Source organism: Hermetia illucens, chromosome 1 (assembly GCF_905115235.1).
Source record: "Hermetia illucens chromosome 1, iHerIll2.2.curated.20191125, whole genome shotgun sequence".
Taxonomy (NCBI): domain Eukaryota; kingdom Metazoa; phylum Arthropoda; class Insecta; order Diptera; family Stratiomyidae; genus Hermetia; species Hermetia illucens.
The window spans coordinates 49,877,175-49,892,592 of NC_051849.1; the positions used below are offsets into that span (position 1 = coordinate 49,877,175).

The following is a 15,418-nucleotide window of genomic DNA, read 5'->3' on the forward strand; positions in this document are numbered from 1 at the left end:
TTTTAAGATACTACGTATAAGAAAATTGCACTTCGTACATACTGTCAGGGTTAGTGATATTTTTAATTTTATATCTTTAATTTGACACACACATTTCGACAAAAGCGTAGTAGATACTTCTCTTTTTGATTATTTTAATCGTAAGATACCAAATAATTTATGGGTTTTTCTTTGTTTTAAGAATTTGATAGTTTTCTGTACTTTTGATAAGTCTTCCATCGTTTCTGATAGGTTTGACTACATCTATCGTCCAGCGAGTTTGATGTTTGTTAGTTTACATGAATGTTTTTCTAAGAATCATTTTCGCTCTTGTTCGAGCGCTTTGACAATATTTTAACATAATCTAAAGCCTTACATATAGAAATACTACTTCAAAAAGGATCTAAAACTAACATTAAAGCAGCTCAAAATGCTAAAACGCCACATGGAAAAGGTTAAAGGAACACAGCTCAGCAAATCCAAAAGCAAAAGCTAATTCGTCTTGCGATTGTTGTTAGTAAAAAAATTTCGCCAAATTGTCCAGCAAATCATAGCGAATGCAGTCATCAGCCAGAAAAATCCTTTCGACTCACCCTCTTCCTTCACCACATCGCTGCCTGATGTAGTCTTGGTTGTTCTCTGCTCTGTGGAGGATGTCTCCTGGTCATGATAATGCTGTTGAATTATTTGATTAGTTATTTCCGCGAATTCTCTTAAATGCGGCGGAAGGTTCTTAAAATCACGTTCACTTTGTCCTTCAATCACTTTCACTTGTGGTGGTGTTGTATCCTTTTCGCGTTTGGGAGCCGGCTGTGATTCGGCACCACTCTCCCAATCACTGTCGGACGGTAAACACAGTTTAGAACGACGCTCCTTGACACGCCTAAGAAACTCATCGCTAATGTTTGTGGTTGATGCTGCTTTCTTCATATTTCGGGAAGGAACTTCGGGTGCTATGTCATCTGAAGTGTTTGAGATTTTAACTATTTTGTGAAGCCGGCGTTCCTCTCGTTCAGCAACTTTATCGAGCCATTCGTCATGCATCTGTTGCCGGAATGCTTCGTCCTCGGATAGAGTGGGCAAACGGCAGGAGCGATGATGCAGAACGTCCTTGCGAAGACGATTCTTGAAGTGTGCTTGATCCATTTCTTCCATGAGACGTCTACGATCACTTTCCAGCTTGTCAAATTCTTCTCGCAACTCTGCTTCCTTTTGCCGGATGTATTCAAATTGGGAGTCACTGAGTTCCCTTGGTAGTGACGATCGCCTCACATTTCTAGGAGTCACAAATGGGGAAATTGGTGTGGTATCTATTAATGAGTTAGTTCTGCCGAACTGATGACTAGAAAAGAAATGATCCCGGCTTGTTCCTATTGTAGAAAGATTGCTTGTTGATTGACTGAGCCTAGAAGTGAGGTTACTGCCTGGTTCTGAAGTGATTCTGGGTGCTCGGATATTCGCGCGGCGTCCAAAGGCACATAGACCCACTTCCTTTTGGAGTGGTTTCGTAATATTCTCTGACGATGCTCCAAGGTCGTCAATGTAACGCATCCACTCATCAAGATTCTGTGAACTGAGACGCCTTTCGCTTAAGTGGCGTTCCCTTTGATGACGCGATTGGCCAGTTGGAGTGGAGCTTAGCGAACCAGGCATACTTGAAGGCACTTGCTTCCGGGAGCCTTCAATTTGTATTGGGACAGTTCGGACTCTAGGAACATCTTCCTTCTTCGACTGATCGCTCCGTGGAAATTCAGACGACCTCTGTGGCTGATCTCGCGTTGGCATCTCATTTTTCTTCTCAGAACCTTCCACCTGAATCGGTATATTATACACTTTATGTTCTTTAGTCTCAGAGTGAGTCTTGCTTTCAAAGTGTTCTTCCGTCTTTTTTGTGTCTCCAGTGACATTGATAGGAACATTGAAGACGCGAACTCCACCTGTTGGTGGAATTTTCGGACCGGAATCAGCAAAGGTCGGCACACTTCCACGTGTAGTTTCCGAGGTATCAGTAAATTTAGTCTTATCCGCAGTTTCCGCCCTTGTAGACGTAGTTGTTGTCGACATTTTCGATACTTTCGATTCCGCATCGCTATGAAACAGATCTTCATTTATCAATTTAGTGAGTTCATCGAAATCCTTGAGTAAATAATTCTGGCGCTCAAGAAATTCACTTTTTGCTCGCTCCGCAGCGGATTCTTTGGCACGTCGCCGAAATTCATCATATGCGAAGTGATCATCTTTCTTCTCCTTCGATGCTGATGTCTCATCGCTGAATTTTGGTCTATTTTCGAAAAATTGGCTGAAACTTTTCGTGGAGTGATGCTGCTCCTCCCGAGACTCATGCTGCTCACTAGTCTGTTCATAAGTTTTCCGATCTGTTTTCCCGGCATCAGTTGAAGGCTGCTGTTGTGCTGATGGGGTAGTCTTATGATCGCTCCCGGCTGTTCCGAACTTGAGATCTGACGCAAACTTTTCCCGGATATCACGTTCACCATTCAGAAATTTTGAATCTAATTGATCATCACCACTAGTGATTTTTTCCTTACTTGTGTCTGATACGTCGTAGATCACATTTCCATTCTCGATGCGCTTCTTCGATGTGGTCGTTGTGGTTTCGATGTTTGAATACCGCTTGGGCTGCGTCTGCATCAACTGCGTACAGAACGGCGACTTTAGTTCAATATTTGAGAAACGTTTTCGCGGATCGGTTGAGCCAAAATCGAAAGGATCACACCAGGGGTTGTTACTGAAGTTAGTACTGGTTGTGGATGACATTTCGCTCGGAGGGTTCGATCTGGGAGTAGAAGCAGCTGTTTCGTGAGATCGGGAATCACTTGTCGAAAACCTAGGCGGTACTTCCGGTGGTTGACGATCTTTTATGTCTGAGGATCTTGGGGTAATTTCGGGTCCTGGACCGGTTTGAGTTTGGGTATGCGATGTACGTTGTGACTTGTTGACGATTGTTTGGTGTTCTACTTTCTCTTGGATTGTTTGTTTGTCACTGCTCAAGGCTTGCTGAGAGTCTCGGATTATTGCCAACAATCTGTGGTTATTCTTGTCGGCCAAATCACCATCGGCAGAACGATCGTTACCACGAGCAATAGAATCACTTTCGGATTGTTGTGTTGCCGTAGAGTTCACATTCGCCTTGGTCTGAGTTTCGTCATATTCCTTTAATAAATCAGCTGCAGGTGGAGGTGGAATTGGTGGCGGGGATGTGCTTTTTCTTAATTGCGTCGATGACACAACCTGATCGAGTTTTTCCGTCGATGATTTTCCGCGATCAATTTTATCGACCAGCTGTGAGGGAAGCTCGTGATATCCACGACGTTCCACGAATTTCCGATGCATGTCGAGTAGGTTATCTGGAGTTGGATCTGGCCTAGATTTCTGGCTCTGTGTACTGTTATTTATATAATCTCGCTGGGCAGGCGAGAGGCATACAAGGACACTGGGGTCTTGATCGGTGGGTACTCCTAGCCAAGCTTCCTCCATTTTGGGACGATCTGGAACAGGAGGTGGTGGTGGTGATTGCAGTTTAGTTGGCGGAGCCGCCATTAATTTAACGTGGGATGGAACATCTGGACGATTCGGAACAACCAAATCACTAATTTTTGGTAGTTCTGGAAGCGGGTAGGGCATGTCTTCACTGCCTTGTGTATTTTTGATTTTCAATTCTTGGAACTTCTGATGTACTTGCGTCAGATCATTGATCGATTCGGACACTGATGCTAACTCTTCCAGCACGATATTACCGTAGGGCATGGAGGCGAGCAGCTCCAAACATAACTGACGCAGGCCCTTGGGGGAATAGGTGAAGACTGTTCGGTATGTATATTCCGTGCCGGCAAACTCGTTAGACGATCCTGAAACACAAGGTCCGATATCAAAATCAGCAAGATCAGTTTGCGACGGGGGACCCCTATTTATAACAGTGGTTTGACTTTGGCCCGAACAATGACTTCCTGATGAGTCTTGACGAACTAATTCACCACGATCGTTACTTGTTTCACCGGTCACTTGTTTATTAGCTTCAGCGGATGAGGAGGTTTGGGAGGGATCTTCACTATTAGTACTATTACTGCCAATAAGGGAATTTAGAAACGTGGCAAACATATTATTAGAACACGGTTCACCAATTTTAAAGTCAGGCCTTTGTATCGTTGATTGTTGTTCACCTGAAGTCGAACTGGTATTGTTGTTGACCAATGTCTCGCGTTCAACTGCACTTTGACCGGCATTTGAGATGCATGAAAGTCTTTCTCTACTCAGAGATGGATCATCCGACGTCACGCCATCATTTTGCGCGGAAGAGCTTTCGGGGAATTTCGGGAAATGTATTGTAGCAGTATCTGGTTCGTTTTGAATTGTATAATCATTAACAGGTTGTTGATGATTATCTTGTTTTTCATGATCTGTAGAGAGCGGATTTTGCGGCGCATTTTGGTTTAGTTCCTGATTGTTGAAGAAGCGTTCACTGTGTTCCTTCTTTTGGATGGTGATACTTTTTTGCACAGACGTTACCGTTGTGAAATGTCGAACTTCTCTGGATGTTTCTGGAATTGTATCTGGTATTTCCCTTGTTGGAGTTTTTTCCAGGTCGCCAAAAATATTAGCGGCGTCCTCATTTTCCTCAATTGTTGGTGTTTCAATGTGAATGGTTTCACTGGATTCATCTTCCGTAGTATCGCCTGGGACCGTGCTATCGGTATAGTCTAGCTCCATTAGATCGGAAGAACTGCTAGAAGCAGAGTCAATGTAAACTACTTCAGCACCTTCAGTGCTGGTTGCAACATGCTTCGTTGTCCATTCAGAGCATCGTTCTTCGACCGCTTCTGGTGGTTCGATGATCTTAGTTTCGACCACGTAACAGGGAGATTCCTCCCGGATCACGCTGGTTTGCGGCGATCGTAGGCTAGGACCATGCTTTCGCATGTGTGAAAAGTCAAGATGGCTTTTTGGAAATACGGTATCCGCTTTTGGAGTAGAAGGAGTTGTGGGTGTTGCTGGAGCCGAAGAACGCCTTCCATTTGAAGCATGCGCTGAAAAAACATCGTCCTCCAAATCTCCCAAAGATGAAGAAGAACGCTCGCGTACAGGTGACTTGCTGTCTAAATCGCTAGTGTCACTATTCTCTTCCTTAATGCTATCCAAATATCTTGGATTGAGAAATTGAGGAAAGAAATGCATTTCCAAAGCAGCACGATTTCGAGCTCGTCGTGCTTTCGTGTCCTGAGAATCGCCTCCTTTTTTATCATGTGCAGCTTCACCGGTTGGTTGTTGTTGTGAACCATTATTTTCAATATGATCTTGTAGAGAGCTTTCAAGCGGCAATGTCTGAATACTGAGTATACGAGGATCAAGCTTTTCTTCAAATTCTGTTGGCGCCGTATCTGTATCTGTCCCAGATTCTGACGCTTCAGATATCATGGGTTGATTCTCGTTTATGTCGCCCATTGAACTGGCATCGTTCATCTCTTGAATCATAATGTCGTCATCATCGAGACTTTTGCTTTTAGTCAAAGGATAGGCAGCTCGCTTTGGTCGCAATGGTTTGGGAGACTCGACACGGGATGGATAGAGGATGGTGATTACTTCCTGAACAATCGGATGACGGGTTGGAGCTTTTACGTTTTTCATCAATTCCGCAGGAATGTCTTGGGCATCGATGTTCATTTGATCCGTAATTGAATCGGCTGAAATGCTTTTGATGATTTCTGTGTCAATAGTATCGACAGGGGTGGCATTGGGATTGTCTAACACCCTTTGATGTTCGTCGATAGGACCTGCTTGGGACTTAGAACTGTCAGAGATGACATTAGGACTAGGGCTAGATTCAACTTTATCTTTAGCTTCCGAAAGCTGCTCGTTTACTTCACAAGATACTTTTGCTTCTTCCATAATAACGGGTTTGCTATCGGTTTCATCGTTTTTAGGTTGACTGACTGCGGAGGTAATTTCATCACATAACATTGCAATTTTGTTGGATATTACCGATACAGCATCCGACAGAGTTGGCACGTTCCTAGCTGGAGCTGATGCGACAGCGGATTGATTGGTTTCTAAATGGCTGAACTCCTGGTTGCATTCTGCTTCTGAACCTGATGGAGAATACATTTCTTCAATATTTTCACCGACGTGTTTATCTTCCCTAGAAGTAGCAATTGTTTGATCTATTTTAGTCTCACTTGCATTATCACAGATAAGTTGATCGTTGATTCCAGTTAAAGCTTTCGTTGTTGCCGTGGTCGTTGTTAGTGTTGACGTCGTTGTTGTTGTTGCCGTTATATCACAAGTTGTTGCAGTTTGATTGTCGCTAATCTCGTTATCCGGCGACGGTTGTGGTGATTGCGCTGTTGGATCTCCCGCATTTGATCCGCCCCCAGTGCCGCTCTCGTCTTTCAATGTAGATGTATCTGCAGATTCCGAGAACGAATGTGATCGTGGTTCCCGTATTGTTGAGCTTAAGTCCAATGTACTTAGATCATCACTAGGCGCCGTCCCGGTGACAGCAGGGTCGAGATCAACGGTAGCGTTTGGGATTTCCGTTTCCACGTTTTCCGACGAAACCGGCGAGGGTAAATTGTTTGCGGAAGGTTGACCAGCCGCACTAATAACCGACTGGGTCGAATCCGTTGTGCTTACTTGGTCATCCGCTTGTGTATCTGAAAAATATGGACAAGATGATTTTTGATCATCAATAATGTCCTCACTGATCGCACAAGTGCTTTCAGCGCTCGATGTAAGTTGATGTTGCTGACAGCATTCGCCGCCAGCAACATCAGGATCCGCTAATGTCTGAATTTCAGTTGGCTCCGTTCCAGATATTTCAGCAGTCGCCGCGTCGATCGTAAGATTCTCATTACCGCACTTATCTGCTGGGGAACATGAAGTATTGGATACATCTGCAGGCGCCTCTACTTCCTCCTCAGAGTATCTTTCTTCGAGACAGTCTTCATTCTGTGAATCTTTTCTGTCTTTTTGTTCGATATCGCCTGCGGCTTGCTCATCTCGATGCAATTGTTTTAGCTGTTGGTTTTTCAATTGGCTATTTTTGATGCTCTTACTATCGAGACGCCGCTGGTTCTTCCTGCGTCGATGTTTGGGCATGCCGGCCTGTCTTGCCCACTCGCTCACAACGTGTACGAAATTTCAGCAAACACTCACGACCCGTAGACGTTTCAGACGACTTTCCGGAAAGGTTGCAACTCAGAATCGTACCGGCCTTTTTTCACTCGGAATATTTCTTAGCGACGCACTACCCAGAAGTTTTCACGACAAAGACTTGGATTATTCATGAATTCAAACTGTGAGCTCCCAACACTCCATGGACATTTTTTTCTCTGATTTATTTTTAATTTTCAGATTTTTTTGTATTTTTCTCGATATTTTTTCTTCCGATATTTCGGAAAAATTTATTTTTTTTTGTTTTAAATTTTATTGAAAACACAAACACATCTTCATTTATACATCAATATATAAGCTACGTGCGGGTGCTCGCAAATTTTATTTTATTTATTATCAACTTAGTAATAAGTGAAAAGCTATACGAAGTATGGAGAGACGATGAGCCAAGAAAATGTGCGAAGACGACCGCGCGAGGTCTTGAAGTTTTCTGCGATCGCACATATTCTACGTACTCATATTGTTGATAATGCGCATTGCCCGCGATCGCGAGGTAGATGTGTAGAAATGTGTGTGTTCTTCCATCTGTAGGTTTGTATGTTTTCAAAAAAGTTTTCTGTGTTGCCTGAGAAGCCGCAGTTGAACGATATGCGAGCGATTGTGTTGTATATGTGCTCATATGTGGGGCGATTCTAGCCGGCTCACATATGATCGCAACGCTACCTATCTCACGGAGAAATGGGGAAAATTGTTAAGCGCCCAACGTGGGTTCTTCAGACTTAGCGCAGAATAACGTGTGCTAATTTGATGGACGCGAAAATACTATCCCGTGGCTGAAAGAAAAGTTCGCATGGTTGTTGAAGCACGATGCTAGTGCGGATGGGGTTAAAGTTGCCTAGAAATGCATTTCCTTAGTTACTTTCTGCAAGAAGTACACGAAGTTTATTGATACCAGCACGACGGAAGGGCCTCAATGGCCCTGCGGAAGTTGATCATTCGAAAGAAGCCAATCGGTTTCAAACTCGCTCCGAACTTAGCGTACCAGGTAAGCCTATGTTGGGATCGAATTTAAGGAAACCTTGCAGGGCAGATAAGAGGTCCCTTAGGGTGAATTTCAAATGACTATCATCAAATAATTGACTGACGAGAAACAACCCTTTGGAACATTTTTCTAAAGGAGCCAGAATATCTCTCAGGGACCCCTCATCGAATGGACCCATACATTTCATTCACCACTGGGCCTCCCTCCGAGTGTTAATAGCTTCTTCGCATGTAGGAAACTGAATGTGCACCGTAAAGATTTCTGTAGGAATTTCCCTTAAGCTTTTCACTCTTTCTACTCCGCCGCCAATAGGTGACCCGTATACCTCGACACCGCAATTACGGCAATGGAAACGGTGACGAGTGAGCGATGCTTATATCAAATGGTTGCGTTTCGTTTTGATAAGACTATCGAATTTCGACCGCATTCTTATCACAACACGATGGCCGCATTAGATTTTTAATACCAACGTGTAACAGTGCTTACGTTGGTTCTGTAAGCTCACTATTTTGGGGTAGAGGGAGTTTCCGGAAGTTGTTACTTTAACCTTGGCTACTTGAAACTTTTTATCCACAGAACGCGATAAGTTAATAAACTCAGCTAATAGCCATGGACAACGAATGGAACGTGAAAGTAATTAAAACCTCACGGTAATCGATAGAGCTGCGAATAAGGTAGTCTAATTGATATTTGTTAACGTAATTTTGCCAGAGAATTAGTCATCGATATTTTGGCGTAGAGACATTCGTGCATACACAAAAGTATCTTTTCTTGCTTAAATTAGCAGACAGTGACGCTAGTCACGTGTACCACTGGGAGCGGGGTAGAAAGTGTGTTCTATCAGCAGACAGTGCGGAAGGGAAGATGAAGCTAATGACCTGAGGACTGAGCAACGAGACGAGAGGAAATGTGCAAGAATGCTTTCCCCAACACTTCATCAATATCAGCAGCATTCTACCTTGATTACTCGACGAAAATTCAGATAGAAATCTGCAAAAATGAAGTATCTTCATCTGGACTATGCATGGTAACAAATTGAGTCAACACCTCCACTAGCAAACAGTGGGAATGATTGGTATTCACAGGCAACCGCAGAATGATCCGCAGATATGAATTAATTAGCGTTTGAAAACGGAAAACTAAACAATTATCGAATGCAAACCAATTAGTTCGTGGATATGCAAAGCGGAGGATAACGTATTACGGCTGATTGAGCTGCAAGCGTTTCATTGGCCACAATCGTTCGTAAAATTGAAATGGGCAACTAGACAATTCACCATCATTGCCAATATCAAGTTGTCCAACATTCATAAATTAATTCTAATTGGGGTAGCGTAAAGAGAGCACACAATGCAAAATTGTTTTGTTCAATTGCAGTGTTCACTAGCCACAGCTATTCGTCAGTGTGAGGTGTTGAGAACAGTCAAGTGGAAAAGTTTAGCAATGCGAAAATCTTGTTTGAGTGTAATGAGGTCAGCATATAAGACGCTGGAATGATATCCATTTTAAAAGCAATACTGTGGTGCGGTGGAAGCATAAATTAGGTTTCGACTTCAACAATATTGTGCCCTCTCGGGTCCAATTCGAGTGATGCTTTTACAGAGCTGGAGGACTTAGACCGGTGGAAATGAAGTGGTATTGGACGAAAGCCGCGGTGTTATAGGGTGGTACTCCAATATAGAGGGTACACTCAGATAACAATAATACCAAATATGTCCCGTAATTGTGATCTGACTGTCAAGGTGGGCTTTGACAATACCTCGTTCGGACCTGTGATGGGGCAACACGGCAACCATAGCGACAATGGTAGGAGGTTTCTGGTTTCTTGTAGTTTCCACCGCCTCGCCAGTGGTGGCGCATTACCTGCCATAAGATCAGCTGGGTTTCAACTAACTGCTGCCGTACGAGCAATCAAATTGACCACTTCGCGATCAGCAATGGATTTAGGAGTCGTCACCTGGATGTGCGTAATAAGAGAGGGGCTGACATCGGCGTCGAAAGAGATTACCATATAACCACTCATATTCGTTAGTGGGTTGTGTACGCCACTTTTTGCAGGACTGGTGAGCTGCGACCAAATCCCGGGAAATTCAAGTTTAGTGTGCGCTTTGACAAAAGGGAATTTGCTGTTGCACGGGTCAGTGAAGTGAAAGAACGCAATGATTTCAGAACCGTATCGCGAAAAAGCAATGGTCCTGCGAAGGACGTTAACGCTTGGCTCGTTATCCACGATAGCGAGCAACTGAAGCGGTGGAAAGAACACTTCGCCATGGTTCTTATCGTACCACATCCGGTGAGGTTTCTCCTATTGTGGATGAAGTGGGCAATGCGGAGAAAATAATAGCTATTATTACAGCAAGATACAGTGGCGCAAAATATCACGAGCAGCATCGCGATAACATGTAGGAGGAATTTGAGGTTTAAAGCGGAATTCGCCAGGGTTGAATCCTGTCAACGATTTTATTTATTCTTGGTCTTGACGACGATCTTGATGCTGGACTCCGGAGGACGTGAAGGACTTCAATGGACTATGACATCTTTCCTCAAACAGCTCGACTACGATGAAGACATATGTTTTCCCTCTCGCCGGGTCATAGACCTTGCCCAAATGGTTCTGGATTTGGAAGAAACAAGAGTTCGATAGATAGCACCAACAAAACCAAAGTTTTCAGTTAAGCGGTTATCGCAGGATCAATTTGTATAACTAGGAAGCGTGGTTTTTGCCGACGGTGTCCTCGAGCTGGATATTTCCCGGCACATTAACAGCGCTAGATCCCCTTTATCTACCCTCTCTAAAACCTTGAAATGCAGTTATTTCAACACCAATATCAAGTTAAGACTGTTATGTGCTAGTGTCCTTCTATATTGCCATATGAGAATAGCACAATTAAAACGATCCCCACTGTTACTCGAAAGCTCCAAATCTTCGTCGACACCTGTCTGCGTCGTATTATCGAAGTACGTTAGCCTGAAAGAACTTGGTCAACGCACAGGCCACTCGTACGCATTGTGTTCGGAAGGGGGAACTTGCAGTGGATAGATCACACATTAAGGAAAGGAAGGAATTGCATTGCTGGCTGCGAATCCACTCTCCCAAAATGGCCGGCGGAGAACTGCAGCACATTTCAGCTAACCGACGACGCGTAAGTGTGGTTGACGCACTATACCCCACCAAGGGGTAATTGGTCATCATATATATAAGCGTGCTTCCTGGATATAAGGAGAGGCCTCAACAAGGTAGGAACCATGGCCAAGAAAACTCGAGAAGAGTACATTACGCAATGGATCGTATCTGCGTTGAGAACCGGTATAATCTAATCTGATTTGGAAGCTAGTCACTTCACTAGAGTTGTGAGTAGAGGGGCGCTCCAGGAAGACGCTATCTCCCCGGTGCTGTAGTTGATAGTGATGGATGAAACTCTACGGATACTGGAGAGGTGCTGGGTGAAGGTGGTGGCGTAGTTATTAAATCATTGACGGTGCACTCAACAACTCACAAGGGTGTGCACGTGGGCTGCAAGATGCGGACCCGGCATAAATCCAACCAACATGGTCATGATGCTATTTAGCACCAAAACAAAGGTACCCGAATTTAAGCTTCCACAATTTAAAGTATCTATCGTGAGTCAAGTTTGAATTTGAAATATAGTTTTGTGGGTTAAGAAGGTCTGTATAGCTATATAGATAACACCACACTTAACAGGATCCAAAAAGCCGCATGTGCAAGTGTTATTGGGGCTGTGCAGTCTTGGTCAACAAATGCTCTCAATGTTCTCCTACAACCCCTCTTACAAGAGATTTCACAGGACCGTGGCGGAAGACTCGGCAGACACAGCAATTCGCATTAGGAATGGTGATGGGAGTGAGCAATCATCAGGCACTCTTTGCGACTGCCAAGTCCTAGCCGAAAGTAGGCTTCGAACAGTACGTAAACAATTCTTTGGAGACTTCAAAGGGATCTCTGATTGCTGGTATTCGTCATGGACGCTAAGTGTTAGATCCGACAATCCGGTATGATAATGAAACTTTCCGATATTTGAAGGAAAATTTTAGAGAGGAAAGAAAAATGTGGCAACGAGGTACTCCTTGTCATGCTTCTTGAATGGTCTTTTGATGATTAGGATTGGGGGTGATATATATACATACAATATATGCTGGAGGTTTTGAACAAGCGTATCGGACTGATTTGATTGAAATTGAAAACCGTAAAAAACTTCCTTTTCGGGTAGAGTAGAAAAGGGATTCATTTTGACAATGAATGGAAAGCTCGAATCGCTCTCACCTAAAAAAAGGCACCTTTGCAATGGTCCACATAATGCGTTCAGCGCGGTTTCAAAAAGGAAGAGGAATATTCAAATAGGTACAATTTCAGCATCACAGAAAAGCTTACACATGTAATCCTACCAATATCCTATGGAAGACCGGTTCTAGTAGTCTTCTTCTCTGAAGTACGATTCTTGCTCGAACCACTTTCGACGAAATTCAACCTCTTCAAGTCTATCGCGGCTCCTCCTTCAATCAAAAGCGAAACTCATTTTAGCGAAATAGAGTCACTAGACTTGAGAGTTTTCCTGGGGAACCCCTTTTTCATCCATTTTGAACGCATCGACACTTCAACTTTTTTCCCAGAGAATGGAAGAAAAGGATGAACTTTGGGATTTTGAGGAAATTCACTCGTTTCTTCGATGTCCGTGCTGCCGCAAATGAAAAAGCTGGAATAATCCTGGGTAGCACGAAAGAATACCTCGAACTGACTCATAAAAGCAAACTGGTTTTCGATTTTGATTCTTTTGCAGACTTTATAATGACACTATATAATTTAGATAGTCGCATTGACTTGCCTCTTAATTGTTTCGGCCGGGTTTTCGACATGGTATACTTGCGGAGCGTCAAATTCCAGACGAATTGGAATTTCAAAGTCAAGACAGAGATGGTTTTAACTCCACCATGTTATTTACATAGAATGTTGGTCCTAAGTCCAGCTAAAGAGTTTCGAGGCAACACATTTTGTACTATCCAAAGTAAAAAGAAAGTAAAGTGCCGAGATTAGGGAAAGAAATAAATAAAGTGTAGTTGGAGTTATTCCACTATACTAAATTCTACCTGATCTCTCTTGATGACAGGTATTGCGAGAGGTTGACCAAGCAAATGTATCCAATGTCGTTAAAAACAAAATGATCGTGTTGAGAGAGCCTAAGTCTTAGAGATGTACAGGAGCGTTCGCCTAAGTTGACGAGACAGGACAGGCCCCGATCGTGTCGAGAAATGGGTAAGGGTTTTTGACGAATGTATTAAGGCGGAAGCAAATTAATTTTAATAAAACAAATACCTGTCCGCATCCTAAATATTGCCACCACCACAGGAATGACAGAGAAACCTGTAAGAGCGCTTCGGAAAAGCGCATTGATGTCTGCGTTCTACAAGAAACCGGATTGTCTGGTGTCAAAAGCTGCGACAGGAAAACACAAATCGACTGTATTACCATAAGATGTCGACATTTTACCTCCGTCACTAACCCTTCGAGCCCATCGCACCTCAACATCGAACTTTAATTGCCATCTTGTGGATCAAGCCATCGAACAAACAGCGTGAGGAACGCATTGGCCCGCCGCGTGTTAAATATTGAGAACAATGAAGAAATGATCTCACCTACGAGATTACCAACCATTACGAATGTGGAAGAATTTTGGAACCAAATGAAAGACACGTTCCACAAAGAGGATTCTGCTACCCTCGGGGTCACCAAGCCAGGAAAGCTATACATCAACCGTGATACTTGGCTTTGGAATGACGATGTTGAAATGAAGGTTCGTGAAAAGAAACGCATTTACCGCAAGTTCCTCGACGAGAAAGCGCTGGGCAATTGACAAGCTTACAAGAATGCCAACCGAGAAGCAAAGAAGGTGATCGCAATCACCCGAGCGGCGCATTGCATAGATCCTTTCGATAAACTGGACACTTGGGATGCGAGAGAGGTCTGTATCCACTTGTGAAAAGCTGACACGAACTCACATGGGATATCGAGCACTTCTGTTGCATTAAGGAAAGATCGGTACTGTGCTTACCAACCGACGAGCCGTGATAGATAGACGACGCGAATATTTCTGACAGATTTCAACGGAAGAATTTGTTCATCTCCCACTTTCACAAGTATTGCCGAAATTTGGTTCCACATGTCAGCATCTCCGAAGTAGAGAAAGCAATAAAACAAATGAAATTGGGGAAAACAACAGAACTAGACGACATCGCATCTGAGCTCTGGAAAGCAAAAAACTGGGAGTTAACCGTGAAGAGGCATTCACTGAGCCTCAATCGGGTTATTGAGGGAAGTAAAACATCATCTGACTGGCAAGAAAATACCACAGATCCAATATGAGAAGAAAAAGATAGTCCAGCAGAATGTTCAAATTACCGCTCCATCCGATTGCTGTCCTATACCATAAAGATTTTTGAACGCATTCTTAAGAACCGTATTCGCGAATCGTGAATCAAGCCGGGTTTGCCAAGAATACCGGAACTAGTGACGCAATGCATGCTACGTGGTGGGAAACACCAAGAGAAACATTGCCCCCTTTACATTCCATTTTTAGATCTGGAGAAAACTCACTTGCTAAATCACTTTTTTCAACTAAAGAATAAATAACGTAGGAGCCAAGTCCAGTTTAAATTTTTAGGAATCCTTGCAACAACTGAGGAAAATTGTTCAACAGGATCAGCTGGGGATCATGATAAAATAATGGCGTTAATTAGTGCTCTTGAAATATAAAATATATGTTTTTTGCGAATTATGTCGCCGGCATGGCCAGTTCGAAGCTGGGATCACAGATGCTGATGATGAGCAGATAAGAAACACGACACATGTTACCTAATTGACTTGCAACCTAGCAATAATCGACAGAGTGTTTTGTTCACTCCTGCGAAACTTTACTCAGGCGCGGGTGAATATACAAGCGAATAATAAGGCTAACTTACGGAACCCCTAGATACCTCGAACTGTTCGTTAGAAACTCTTTACTTACAATCAGAAGTAGAAATAAAGAAGAGGATCGAAACCTATATTCTATTGAAACAATTTATAGGATAACCATTCCAAGATTGATCCTCAAGGTTCATTCAAAATGAGCGAATTTTCCTTTGTAGGAGCTCCTCTCTCGTCTTTGCTCTCCTTCGTAGCAAAACGAGTTTTAAATAATCCTCATGTGCTTGTATAAGTATACATATTTATCGTTCACCTTCACTATATAACAAGAAAGAAAGTATATTATATTGCTC

General features: G+C 43.2%; 1 protein-coding gene across 21 annotated transcripts in view; it reads right to left on the reverse strand.

The window, feature by feature from the left end:
- Window positions 1–15,418, reverse strand: part of LOC119649465 (sorbin and SH3 domain-containing protein 2) — a 410,936-nt gene that overhangs the window by 222,111 nt on the left and 173,407 nt on the right. For 8 of the 21 annotated variants that reach the window (XM_038051732.1, XM_038051717.1, XM_038051710.1 and 5 more), the window contains exon 1: window positions 573–8,302. The exons of 1 other annotated variant lie outside the window; for it this stretch is intronic. In XM_038051732.1, the coding sequence (XP_037907660.1) occupies window positions 573–7,089 (6,517 nt within the window). In that variant the 5' untranslated portion in view covers window positions 7,090–8,302. Of the gene's footprint in view, window positions 1–572; window positions 8,304–15,418 lie in introns of those variants that run through there. 12 more of the 21 variants (XM_038051686.1, XM_038051820.1, XM_038051664.1 and 9 more) reach the window with 7 other exon arrangements.